The following is a 12,253-nucleotide window of genomic DNA, read 5'->3' on the forward strand; positions in this document are numbered from 1 at the left end:
TTACTTGCTGGAAACTATTCAATAATTTATTAACAAATACACACATTTGTGATTTGAACAAGTTAAACATAAATTACCATGCTAAGAAACAATAACATTAAAATGTCATAAAGTTCCAACAGATAACTATTATTAAAGCATAATGCAATTTACAACTATGGAGCATTTAGGCTTGGACATGTTGTTTTTTTTGTGGTCAGCTGTTTTGCATAAGGAGCATTTGTTTTTCCTCGTTGGAAATGATTCCCCGATTCCACGCCTCCTCTTTGTCCGCCTTCTTCCGGGTTTGCTTGGATCAATATATGGAGGAGGTATTTCTCTCTCTAAAATCTCCAAAGGAACTTCCCAAGGTTCTTCAGAAGGCACATGACAAATTTCCTCACAATATGCAATTATGTAATTCTCCACCTTATAATATGGAGATGAGTAGTCATAAATCCGCCTTCCAAAGTCGTCACCATATTGGACACGAAGCGCTGCCATTTCATGTGGACAAGGTATTTTGTCCAGGTCAAAAACTCTACAAGTACAAGATCTACTTTGCAGATCGACTGTCGCAACTGCACCGTGACCGATGACGCTGAACTTGTAGTTGACTATTTGATGGGCTAATAACTTGTTCCCCAAGTTGACAAATTTTGAATTTTTTTTTCAACTGAAGGAACAAAGATGTTTGGTGAGTCCATGAACTCCATACGCCTCTCATGAAATTTTTCTGCAAATCTCGTGTTTATGGCATCAAATAAAGCAGTAATAGGAAATTCTCTTTCAACATTGAACATTGAGTTCACCGACTCAGCAATGTCGTCATAAGATTATACCTGTGAAAATAAACAATAACGTAATCCTTAACGTACAAACGATTATAGCTGTTGGAAAATATCAAACAACTGCTTAAATATGTTACAACAACTAAGTGACATGTTGTAAACAAGTGAGTTAGTTGTTCCAACAGATGTGTTACTTGTTGGAAAGAGCTTCAACTATTGTCTTTGTGTCATAACAAAATGCAACAACTAATTGAGTTGTTGGAACAACTAACTTACCTGTTGTAACAAGTGAGTTAGTTGTTCCAACAGATGTGTTACTTGTTGGAGAGAGCTTCAGTTATTGTCTCTGTGTCATACCAAAATGCAACAACTAAGTGAGTTGTTGGAACAACCAACTTACCTGTTGCAACAAGTGAGTTAGTTGTGCCAACAAATGTGTTACCTGTTGGAAAGAGCTTCAGTTATAGTCTCTGTGTCATACCAAAATGCAACAACTAAGTGAGTTGTTGGAACAACTAACTTACCTGTTGCAACAAGTGAGTTAGTTGTTCCAATAGATGTGTTACTTGTTGGAAAGAGCTTCAGTTATAGTCTCTGTGTCATATCAAAATGCAACAACTAAGTGAGTTGTTGGAACAACTAACTTACCTGTTGCAACAAGTGAGTTAGTTGTTCCAACAGATGTGTTACTTGTTGGAAAGAGCTTCAGTTATAGTCTCTGTGTCATAACAAAATGCAACAACTAAGCCAGTTGTTGGAACAACTAACTTACCTGTTGCAACAAGTGAGTTAGTTGTTCCAACAGATGTGTTGTTTGTTGGAAAAGTAATGTATGAATACCTATTTCCGGGGAAGAATACCCTGCTCCATCTGTGGAATCCAACACGTTCAAGATGTTCGGCGGCCCAAGGAACGGTATCTTTGATTTGATTGAAATGGTCATTGAACTCATCTATATTGTATGATTTTGCTGCTTTATAAAACTGAGATACGACCTTCGTATTGTGAAAGGTGGTTCGGAGATTTTCCCCAAGGTGCTTCATGCAACAACCATAATGAGATAAAGGGAAGACATTGAAACTGCCTTTTTGATACTTGGATGCCTATCATAAAAGAAAATTATTCATATTTACCATAAAAAAAAATTTTAAGAGTCATGAATCTCTAACATTCTTGGAAATGAAAATTTTCATGGAATTCATACATGGTTTGGTAGGAAAAGAATCATGCCTTTAGAATCTCAATAACATTATAAGGATCATGAATTTCGTGGATTTCTAGCATTTGTGAAACCAATAATATTATGGGTATGACACAAAGGTTTAAAACGAAAGGATCATGCCTTTAGAAAGAAGGGGACTGGCCTTAACATACCTGGAAGATAATTTCTCGACTTCCATCTTACTTCCTGTCTTGCAATTCACTTAAGATTATTCGTCACCTCGTAATCTACATATACAACCATTCATACTATTGTTAGAATCATCATCATACGCTCGTCTTAAGCCCTTAATTAAAATCCTTTTAAATTCTGTCGAAATTCGGGCAACATCTCCCCTGTTTATATGCCTAGCTCAAAATTCCAATTTAGCAACCAACAACATCAACAACAATATCCTCCACATTCTACAAGATAATTATATGTATTTTCATCCAAAATTCTCTTCAAACTCAATCCATAAATCAACAACATCAACACAACAAACTATAATCTCTATTCTTGCAAATATTCCTTAATCAAAGTTTATAAAGAGAGAGATTCAATGATTCATACCTTATATTTACTAAAGTAGCAAGATCTTCAATATCCACTTGTTTCCAAGCTCACTACAACACCAATTGAAATTATAATCGCGTCTACACATTGTCCGGACTTCGATTAGCACTCCGTAGCTTGAAATTTTGCTCAAAATCCTCACTTTTATGTGGCACAAAAGCCTCTCTTGTTTGCTGAAAATTCTGGAACAATTTGGAGAGTTTTGATGATGAAAATGGGGGGGGGGGGGGGGGGGTTAGCCCTTTTATAGTGAATTGGGTCGGCAGTACTGTAGCGGTACTGTAGCAGTCCTGTTTCTGCTTTGCAAGCTCAGTTTGCAACGTCTATAATTCTCTACTACGATGTCCTATCAACGAGCGGTTTGTTGCCTTAGAAACTAGACTCGACAAACTTAATTTTAGGCTTTTGTTTCACCTTAAAACTCCTAATATACTAGGAGATATGCCCTCCAAAGCTGACAAAAAATCTGCCCAACATTTCTCAAATTTTCGTCAAACTTATTTTCTTCAATTTGCTTGATCTCGAAATCTTTCGAAACTCTCCATACATGATATTTATCATTTATTATACATGACAATGGCCATGTTCTTGTGTTTCAAAATAGTCTTTCCCGATTATGACTTACGAGATCATAATCATCCTTTACTTAAACAATATACTTAATAATGCCTCGTTCCTCATACTCCAAAGTTATTTTACCTAGCCATAACTCGACATACTTACATTCAAATTTAACCAGTGCTTCTCCGAGGTACGGGGTGTAACAACTACAATAGTTGTTGCATAAACTACAGCAGCTTCTGCAGAAACTACAACAGTTGTTGCAAAAATTTAGAAGCTCTTATACAACAGTTTTAGCACTTGTTGCAACAAGTACAATTGCTACTGTAAATTGTTGGAAAATCAGTACCAAAACCCAGATAAATAATTGAAACAAAACAACAATATTTTACTTACCAAATGAGCGGAAATTACTTCTGAAGTAATGCCCATCCAAAAAATTGCAAAATCTGCTGGTTTCGTTTTTTCTTTGTTGAGCAAATTCTTCAAAATGCCGCACCAATGGAAGAAGAACAGACAGGGGAAGCAACAATACTTATGAAGTAATGCCCATGTAGACACTAACGAAATCCAGCCAAAAAAATTACAAATCTGGTGGTTTAGTTTTTTGTTTTGTTGAGCAGATTCTTCAAAATGGCACAGCAATGGATGAAGAAGAAGCAGGGGAAGCAGCAATGGAAGATGAGGAAGAAGAATGGAGGGAGAAAAAGAATGAGAACAGGCAGATGGAAAAGAAGAAGAAGAAGAAGAAGAAGAAGAAGAAGAAGAAGAAGAAGAAGGAGAAAGAACGAACCAAGGAAGGAGAAAAAGAACAGTGGAGGGAAAAGAGCAAAAACCGGTGCGGCAATTGGCGCCCTTTTTTTTTGGACTCATTTTGGTATTTTAGGGTTTATATTGGCTGGGTCAAAGTGTTAAAAATAAAGTTAAGGGTCAAAGTGTCAAAATGAAAACTTTTGGGAAAGGTCAAAACCTCTTAATCACTAATAAAAAACATCACATCCACTCAATAATTAAAACTTGAGTCACCTCCACTTAAAGAAAAGACTTAAGAGTCACCTATAGTTAAATGCCCCCACTAAGTAGGTAATCGCAAACGATCTATACTGGGGGGGGGGGGGGGTGTTCGGTATGGAGGAAAATGTTTTCCATTGAAAATATTTTCTTGAAAAATGTGTTCTTGAAAAATAAGTGAATTGTTTACTTATTTTCTCATGTTCGGTTGGTTAGTGGAAAATAAGTGCATTTTTTGCTTATTTTCTCATGTTCGGTTGGTTAGTAAAAAACATTTTTTGGAAAATACCCATCCAAGCCCCACCAACCCCACACCACCACCCACTACCCAACCAAATCCCACCCCGGCCACACAACCACCACCTTCGATTGCACTTCATCTTCACCCACCCCTACCCCACACCACCACCCACCCCCAACCACAACCCACCCCACCCCACACCACCGCTCCACCCAACCACCCCTCCTCAATTTTCTATTTCATATATTTTATTTTACTTTTATAAAAATGAAAAAGAATTTCTTACCCCCACCCAGCCCCTTCCCCCCCTCACCGGGGGGGGGGGGGGGGAAGGTGTAAAATACCAAAAAAATAATAATTAAAAACCTTTTTTTAGAGGGTGGTGGGTCGCAGCGCGGGGGGGGGGGGGTGCAGAAAACCCAAAAAAAAAATTAAAAATTTTTAATTTTTTTTCTGGGAGGGTGGGTGGGGAGGGCGGGGGGGATGAGGTGAGTTGGGTGGTGGGATTGGGGTGGTGGGATGGTTGGTGAAATGTCACTTATGGGACTTGTTTTCCTTGTAAGTCATTTTTAAGGAACTTATTTTAAAAAAAAATATATTTTTTAAAATTTTTTACCAAACAAACATGATAATATTGGAAAACATTTTACCTCCTTCCGGAATACTCCCTAGAAATTGAAAAAAAAAAAAGTAAAGAAGAAGAAAACAAGGACAATAGCTTAGATCTTCAAACGAGTCATATTGGTTCTTCTCCCTTTTTTAAAATATTGGACCCAATTCTTGCCGAGTATTAATTCTCCGCAGCCCCCAAAAAATAATCGAATCTCTAAAATTAATCTGTTCAATAGATTAGTTCTTCAAGATGAATCATATTTAGACACAATATACTTCTCCTAAGAAGAGTTCCCATCCAGAGATATAAGAAGGATCCCCCCACTTAAATAAAGTTTCAACGTAAAATTAAGAATATGATCTAATAAAATTGTCACGTACTTATTCAAGTGGAGACATTGAATAATCCTCATCTAAGATAAGTATTACTCCATCTATCTCAATTTATGTGATGCACTTTCCTTTTTAGTTTGCCTAAAGAAGAATGACACTCCCTCCGTCCCATAATAAGTGTCATCTTAGCCAAAAACACGCATATTAAGAAACCAATAACGCAGTGTGAAGTTTACCAAAATTATCCCTATATAATAAAAATAAATTACTTTTACCTTTTGATTAGAACATGAAATAAATCTTTTGACATTGTGAATCCAATAATACCAAGTTACTATGTGGCTTTTCCAATCATCATTTAGATGTTACTTTATTGTCTAAGGATAGAATTGGAAAAAACTAGCCAATTTATATCTTGGTTTCCAAAGGTGACACTTATTATGAGACAAATTTTTTTGGCTAAGGTGACACTTATTATGGGACGGAGGAAGTACCTTACAATATTTAAATATAGTTTTACTTAAACTTTTTATTTACCCTCAATGATCATGATTTAGCCATGCAAATATCTATGACTTGTTTTGGACCACGAGTTTCAAAAGTCTTTCTTTCTTAAACTCTATGCCCTGTGTATCATGTAAATTGGGACGGAGGAATTAAGAGTCCTTTAATAAGCTAAGCTCCTTCCGATATTAATAACATTCACTTAACTTACATACATCTGAGCGCTCGTTACTACCATCGGATAGTCACTTCGCATTCCCTTTTAGACTCATAGGAATATATACAATGGCTGATCGAGTTGCTTTAGGGTAGATGAATATGAAGAGTTTCTATTCAGAAAGGGGGAAAAAAAAGCAATCATAATTCAGGAGCAATCTTAGCATTGAACTGTATGGTGTAAACATGTGAGACCTATTGGTCAAAGCGGACAATACATGCATCAGAAGCATAAAAATATTTAGATCTTATATATAAATAAAAATAAAATGGTTTGGTCCAATCTTCTCTTTCCATTTAGGACCATTATTATTAACGAATCTCCACTCTATTGGTTTACAACCTTATTTTGATGAAAATGATCTCAAAAGGTGAAGTAATAATTTTTATCTCTTGCAGACAACTCCACGTCCATAAATTCCACCGTTGCAGTTCAAACTTGGCAGCTCCAAATTCAACGGAGCCTTATAAATGTTAGATTGTTCTCCATTTGCTTGAAACCTAGCCACGGAACAGTCAGTATCAAAGAGTCCTGAAGCTGCAAACTTTTTATCGCCTCCCATTATTGGCATCAAAACACCCATCTTAACTCTGCTCACGTAGTCCTTCCTATAAGTCTGCCCTAAAACGCCATTCACTTCGTCACTCAAAGATAAAAACTTGAATCCAAGTTCAAGATGGGCAAAGCAGTCATCATTCGTTATGCCATAGTTATGAACTCGGGATTCTTGCTCTGTAATAGGCACAATCTTGGTTGTGATAGTGAGAAAATTTTCAACATCTATGACAATCTCGTTAGTGTTGCCGATTCTTGTAATCGAGGTCATAGGTACAGTTTTAGATTGCCACCTTGCACCTTCAGTTTCAGGAAGAATTATTGGTTCACCGTCGAAGTGGAGAGCGAGGCGGTCGATGGAATCATCCCATATTGCTGTTTTTAATGCAGCAACTGAGATTTTGTGAGTGCCATAAAGGATACCAATAGATTGCACCCAAGTGAAATCTCTCTTCATGTTCTCATTTCTCCTTCCTATGAAGTGGGCATTGATGTGAAATTCAGGGTCTGAAACTAGGCAAAAATCTTCATCCTTCTTGCCATGGAAGTAGAAGGTAATCCCGTCTCCACCGATAAAACGTGGATCTTGACAAACAGCTCCGGGCTTGTCACACTCTGCATAAATAAAAAGTACTCGATAAATGCATAGTTTAGTTTTAACATAAAAATAAAGAGAAAATAAAAGGAATTCTTGCAAAAAATAAATAGGAAATTATTACTAATTACTTACTACAAACTGGTTTGCAAGAGACACAATCAACTTGACAACTGTCAGGGCAAGAGGTAGGGCATACGTGTTGGACTGCATAACAACTGGGGTAGTACTTGTTCTTACACTTGACCTTCTTAGGTGTGGGTGGTTTAGGAGCAGGTGATGGATAATATGGAGGAGGTGGAGAACCAGATGAAGGTGGTGGAGGAGAATATGGGGTACTTGGGGGAGGAGATGAGGGTGGCGATGAAGGTGGTGGAGTTGTTTCCTTGGGAGGAGATGGGGGTGGAGTTTCTTCCTTGGGAGGAGATGGCGGTGGAGTTTCTTCATTGGGTGGAGATGGCGGTGGAGTTTCATCCTTGGGAGGAGATGGCAGTGGAGTTTCTTGCTTAGGTGGAGATGGTGGTGGAGTATATTCCTTAGGTGGAGATGGGGGTGGAGTTTCTTGCTTGGGTGGGGATGGGGGTGGAGTTTCTTCCTTGGGAGGAGATGGCGGTGGAGTTTCTTGCTTAGGTGGAGATGGTGGTGGAGCTTCTTCCTTGGGAGGAGATGGCGGTGGATTTTCTTCCTTGGGTGGAGATGGCGGTGGAGTATATCCCTTAGGTGGAGACGGAGGTGGAGTTTCTTGCTTTGGTGGAGATGGCGGTGGAGTATATTCCTTGGGTGGAGACGGAGGTGGAGTTTCTTTCCTAGGTGGAGACGGCGGTGGAGTTTCTTGCTTTGGTGGAGATGGCGGTGGAGTATATTCCTTAGGTGGAGGTGGCGGTGGAGTTTCTTTCTTTGGTGGAGACGGGGGTGGAGTTTCTTTCTTTGGAGGAGAGGGAGGTGGAGTTTCTTCCTTAGGTGGAGACGGAGGTGGAGTTTCTTGCTTGGGTGGGGATGGGGGTGGAATTTCTTCCTTGGGAGGAGATGGCGGTGGAGTTTCTTGCTTAGGTGGAGATGGCGGTGGAGTTTCTTCCTTGGGAGGAGATGGCGGTGGATTTTCTTCCTTGGGTGGAGATGGCGGTGGAGTATATTCCTTAGGTGGAGACGGAGGTGGAGTTTCTTGCTTTGGTGGAGATGGTGGTGGAGTATATTCCTTAGGTGGGGACGGAGGTGGAGTTTCTTTCTTAGGTGGAGACGGTGGTGGAGTTTCTTGCTTTGGTGGAGATGGCGGTGGAGTATATTCCTCAGGTGGAGATGGCAGTGGAGTTTCTTTCTTCGGTGGAGACGGAGGTGGAGTTTCTTTCTTTGGAGGAGAGGGAGGTGGAGTTTCTTCCTTAGGTGGAGACGGCGGTGGAGTTTCTTCCTTTGGAGGAGACGGAGGTGGAGTTTCTTTCTTAGGTGGAGACGGCGGTGGGGTTTCTATCTTAGGAGGAGACGGAGGTGGAGTTTCTTCCTTAGGAGGAGATGGCGAAGGATAAGAACCACCATCATCAGGAGGTGGCACTGAGCCATCAACACAAATAGGCTTGCAAGAACGACACTCTGTTATGCAACCATTTGGACAGAACTTGGGACAGACATGAGGAAGATTTTTACATTGCTTTATCTCATCATCTGAGCAATGAGAATGGCTTGGATGATCAGCTATTCCAGGCGGAGTTTTGGCCTCTGCCAATGCTATAAACATTAGCAAGACAATCCCCAAACCCACAACAATGTGGGTTGTCGATCTAGCCATTTCAAGGACGTGTGGTAGTATCCCTCAGTATATATGCTTATTAATTGGCCGCTCTCTAATTGTTCAACTACTTGTGTTGAATGAATGATGAAATTTCCATTGCTACATCACCCCCATTTTATACTAGTGGATAAGGAAAACTCTAAGCCTATTAGTTTGGAGCTGATAATTGTACAATGTAATTGATAATTGGTATTTAGTACTTTCATTTGAAGGTTGCGTTTCACATGCTTCTTTTCCCAAGGAGAAGCTAGTTAAAAGAACTCAATATTCTCTTCAATGTTGCTATATTATCCTGCTGCTTCTAACATGAAGATGTGGTATCACTTGATCATGAAGCTAGGATACAATTTCCATATGCTTATTACACCATCTAATTATAGAGTTACTTTTTCGTTTGTTTCTTTTTTGTTTTCTATTATTTTAATGTCTTTTGTTTTTTTATTAATTTTTTATTTCTTTTTTATTTTTACTTTATAATTATTTTTATTTTTAAAAAATGTATTTTTCTTTTTTATATTATTTATTTTTCATTTCCTTTTTTCTCATTCCCAACCTTTACTTCTTGTGGTTTCATGTAATTGCTCGTATTTTTGTATTTTTTAATTTATTCATTTAGCATAACCGTGTTTTTATTCTAATTTTTGAAACTACACCTCTTAATATTGGAAAGAATGAGTCATTAACAAACTTAGTGTATAACGAGTGACGTTATTAAAGTAGAATTTCGTTGTGAATGAGGTTATAGACTTATATTTTTCCTTTCTTTTGAGTTATTTACTTAAGTTTCGTTGGAACTTACTTATGTAATGTTGGAATTTGACATAAGAGTATTATGTTAAACTTTTTCTTTTGGATTTTGAATTTAGGTCATATTTTCAATTTTAAGTTATTTGCTTTTACATTGCATGTTGTTTATTTTCACTTACATTTGATGGATTTTTTGTGTCAAACATTTGAATAATGTTATGGCATTATATTTATAATTTTTTTTTTTGTCAAACATCCAATCCATGACGTTTTCACAAAAAAAAAAAAAAATCTTCTTTTAAGTTTTATAATTAATTAAAATTAAATATTATTAATTTGAAAAATATATATCAATTATTTTTTGCAATATTAGTTACAAATATATGATTATTAATTAATATATTTTCAAGAAACAATATGTTATTAAATAATTATTTAATATCATTTATAAAGGTAAATATTTTTTAAATATTAATTTTAATTTTTTTATAATTAAATTTTATTTTAAAATTAAACTAATTGTGTAATTACACTTGTACAACCAAACAACACGCTTGTAATTACACTATAGTTACGTTATGACAAATAAACAGGTCGTTGTAAACACTACTGTGTAATTACTACCCTAGTAATTACACCAATTCCAATTACCCGGTGGCTTGCCAAACAGGCTCTAAATGAAAATGATGTAGTCTAATTGCAGAAAGAACAAGGCAAAACGATAAATAATAAAGGCATGAAGATGTGGTATCACTTGTCCATAAAGCGAGGACACTACGCTTTCAAAATGCTAATTATTGATATATGTACCTTTCCTTGAACATTGGAGAAGCTTCGAACTAATTTATAGGAAGACCCAAAATGAAGAAATTTATTAAGATGTCATATTTCTTCTGCATGCCCGGAGAAACCATATACGTACGTAATACATTTGAAAAGAAAAACTAAAGTTTATTGGGATAAAATGAAATGAAGAAAGACGTAGTTTAACTGGAAAGTGGAAACTGATGTGTGATCTAAAATGATTCATGCATGGCAAAACAATGGAGGAAATAGGTAATGGGAAATTAGATTAATATATACATTCTTAAAGGTCCAGTAATTGAAGTTTCTTCTATCATCCACTTTGACAAAACATATATATTAACAGTATACTTTTTTTTTTAATTACACCTATAAGTGAATTTAACATGTGAATATTTAACTTGATTGGCTGTTTCCTGAGATTGGGCGGCCGAAGACAGAACATGGCAAAACAATAAATCACAAATGTGAAATTGTTTATCTTGTGGGTAAAGGGATTAATGTATGGGGTGGTGTTTGGGGTGTAAGTTATGTGGAAAGCAATTAATGTGAACATGGATATTTAGAACCCTAGTATGTCACTCAAAGCAAACACCTTTACAACCAATTCGATTGAATCTCAAGTATTGTATGCATGATTTTCTGTAGCTCCTGGCAAATACAGAGCATAGTATCACTTATTATTTCTGCATCTATAGTTTAAAATTGTGATTTATCTACGAGGGGATTTTAATATATATTTGCTGTATTTTATTGTTGCTGATGTTATTTATTCCTGTTCTCATTATTCTTCTTATTATAGTTTTTGAGTGCAAATCATTTACACCTTTAACATTTAAACTCCCCTTTCAACTTTGAACAATAGACATTCTCTCTGCCGCCACCCCTCCTCCCCCTCCCCTCCCCCCCCCCCCCCCCCCCAAAAAAAAAAAAAAAAAAAAAACTTATCCTATGTGATGTCTATTTTATCTTTTACATTTTCAATCTTTCACCTATGTATTACTTGTCGGGTTAATTACACTAAACACCCCGGTATTATGACTTAGTTTCTGATACAACTGTCTGTATTTTAAAATCAAAGACTTATACCCCTATACGATGAAAATCCTACAATATGCCCACTATCAAGTATATCCTAAACTAAGTATATTGAAGTATTATTATTAAATGCTAAATTAATCATAAATAAGAAAAATTGTGTTAATTTAAGATAATTTTGAAGTGGAAGATAACTAAACAAACTAAAATAAAAATGGGAATTTCCTATATAGTAAAATATTATCTATACATACCATATTAAGAAATAAGAACTCAAAAGTTAAAAAGTTGAATTACTTAAATACTCCTCCTATTAATCTAATAAATAATACTTGATTAACCCTTAAGAGACCTACAAAGAGCGCCTACCTCCACCCTTTTAGTGCCCGTTTATTAACTATTACACTAATTCTATTTGTTTGTCATAGTTACTATTTGGAGAGTCAAATGATATTTACTTTGACCATAAATTTTTCAAATACGTTGTAAATATTTTGAAATGTTAACTATTGTGACTATATATGACAAGAAAAATTCTATACAACATCCGGAAGATGGAAGTATATGTTGCTTCTAATGCATGAAAATTAGAGATGAAAAATTATGATACACACATGAAAAATGGGTAGACATGAACAAAATTGTTCATTACCAATAGTATTACACTTTTGCCACAATTTACTAAAATCTGCACCATAATTAATT

General features: G+C 36.4%; 1 protein-coding gene across 1 annotated transcript; it reads right to left on the reverse strand.

The window, feature by feature from the left end:
• Positions 1 to 6,172: 6,172 nt before the first annotated feature.
• Positions 6,173 to 9,606, reverse strand: LOC132643877 (uncharacterized). Its single transcript, XM_060360399.1, has 2 exons — positions 7,312 to 9,606; positions 6,173 to 7,196 (listed from the first exon to the last, which is right to left on the reverse strand). The coding sequence occupies exons 1-2, from the start codon at positions 8,954 to 8,956 to the stop codon at positions 6,412 to 6,414; spliced, it is 2,430 nt and encodes an 809-aa protein (XP_060216382.1). The 5' UTR covers positions 8,957 to 9,606; the 3' UTR covers positions 6,173 to 6,411.
• Between the last annotated feature and the right edge of the window lie 2,647 nt (positions 9,607 to 12,253).

This window comes from Lycium barbarum, chromosome 6 (assembly GCF_019175385.1).
Source record: "Lycium barbarum isolate Lr01 chromosome 6, ASM1917538v2, whole genome shotgun sequence".
NCBI classification, from domain to species: Eukaryota; Viridiplantae; Streptophyta; class Magnoliopsida; order Solanales; family Solanaceae; genus Lycium; species Lycium barbarum.

Excerpts from the sequence above, each read along its gene's own strand:
- LOC132643877 (XM_060360399.1), bottom strand. The coding sequence starts at position 8,956 with ATGGCTAGATCGACAACCCACATTGTTGTGGGTTTGGGGATTGTCTTG. Across the intron at positions 7,197-7,311 it reads CTCTTGCAAACCAGTTTGTA|AGTGTGACAAGCCCGGAGCT; the intron begins GTAAGTAATTAG and ends TTATTTATGCAG.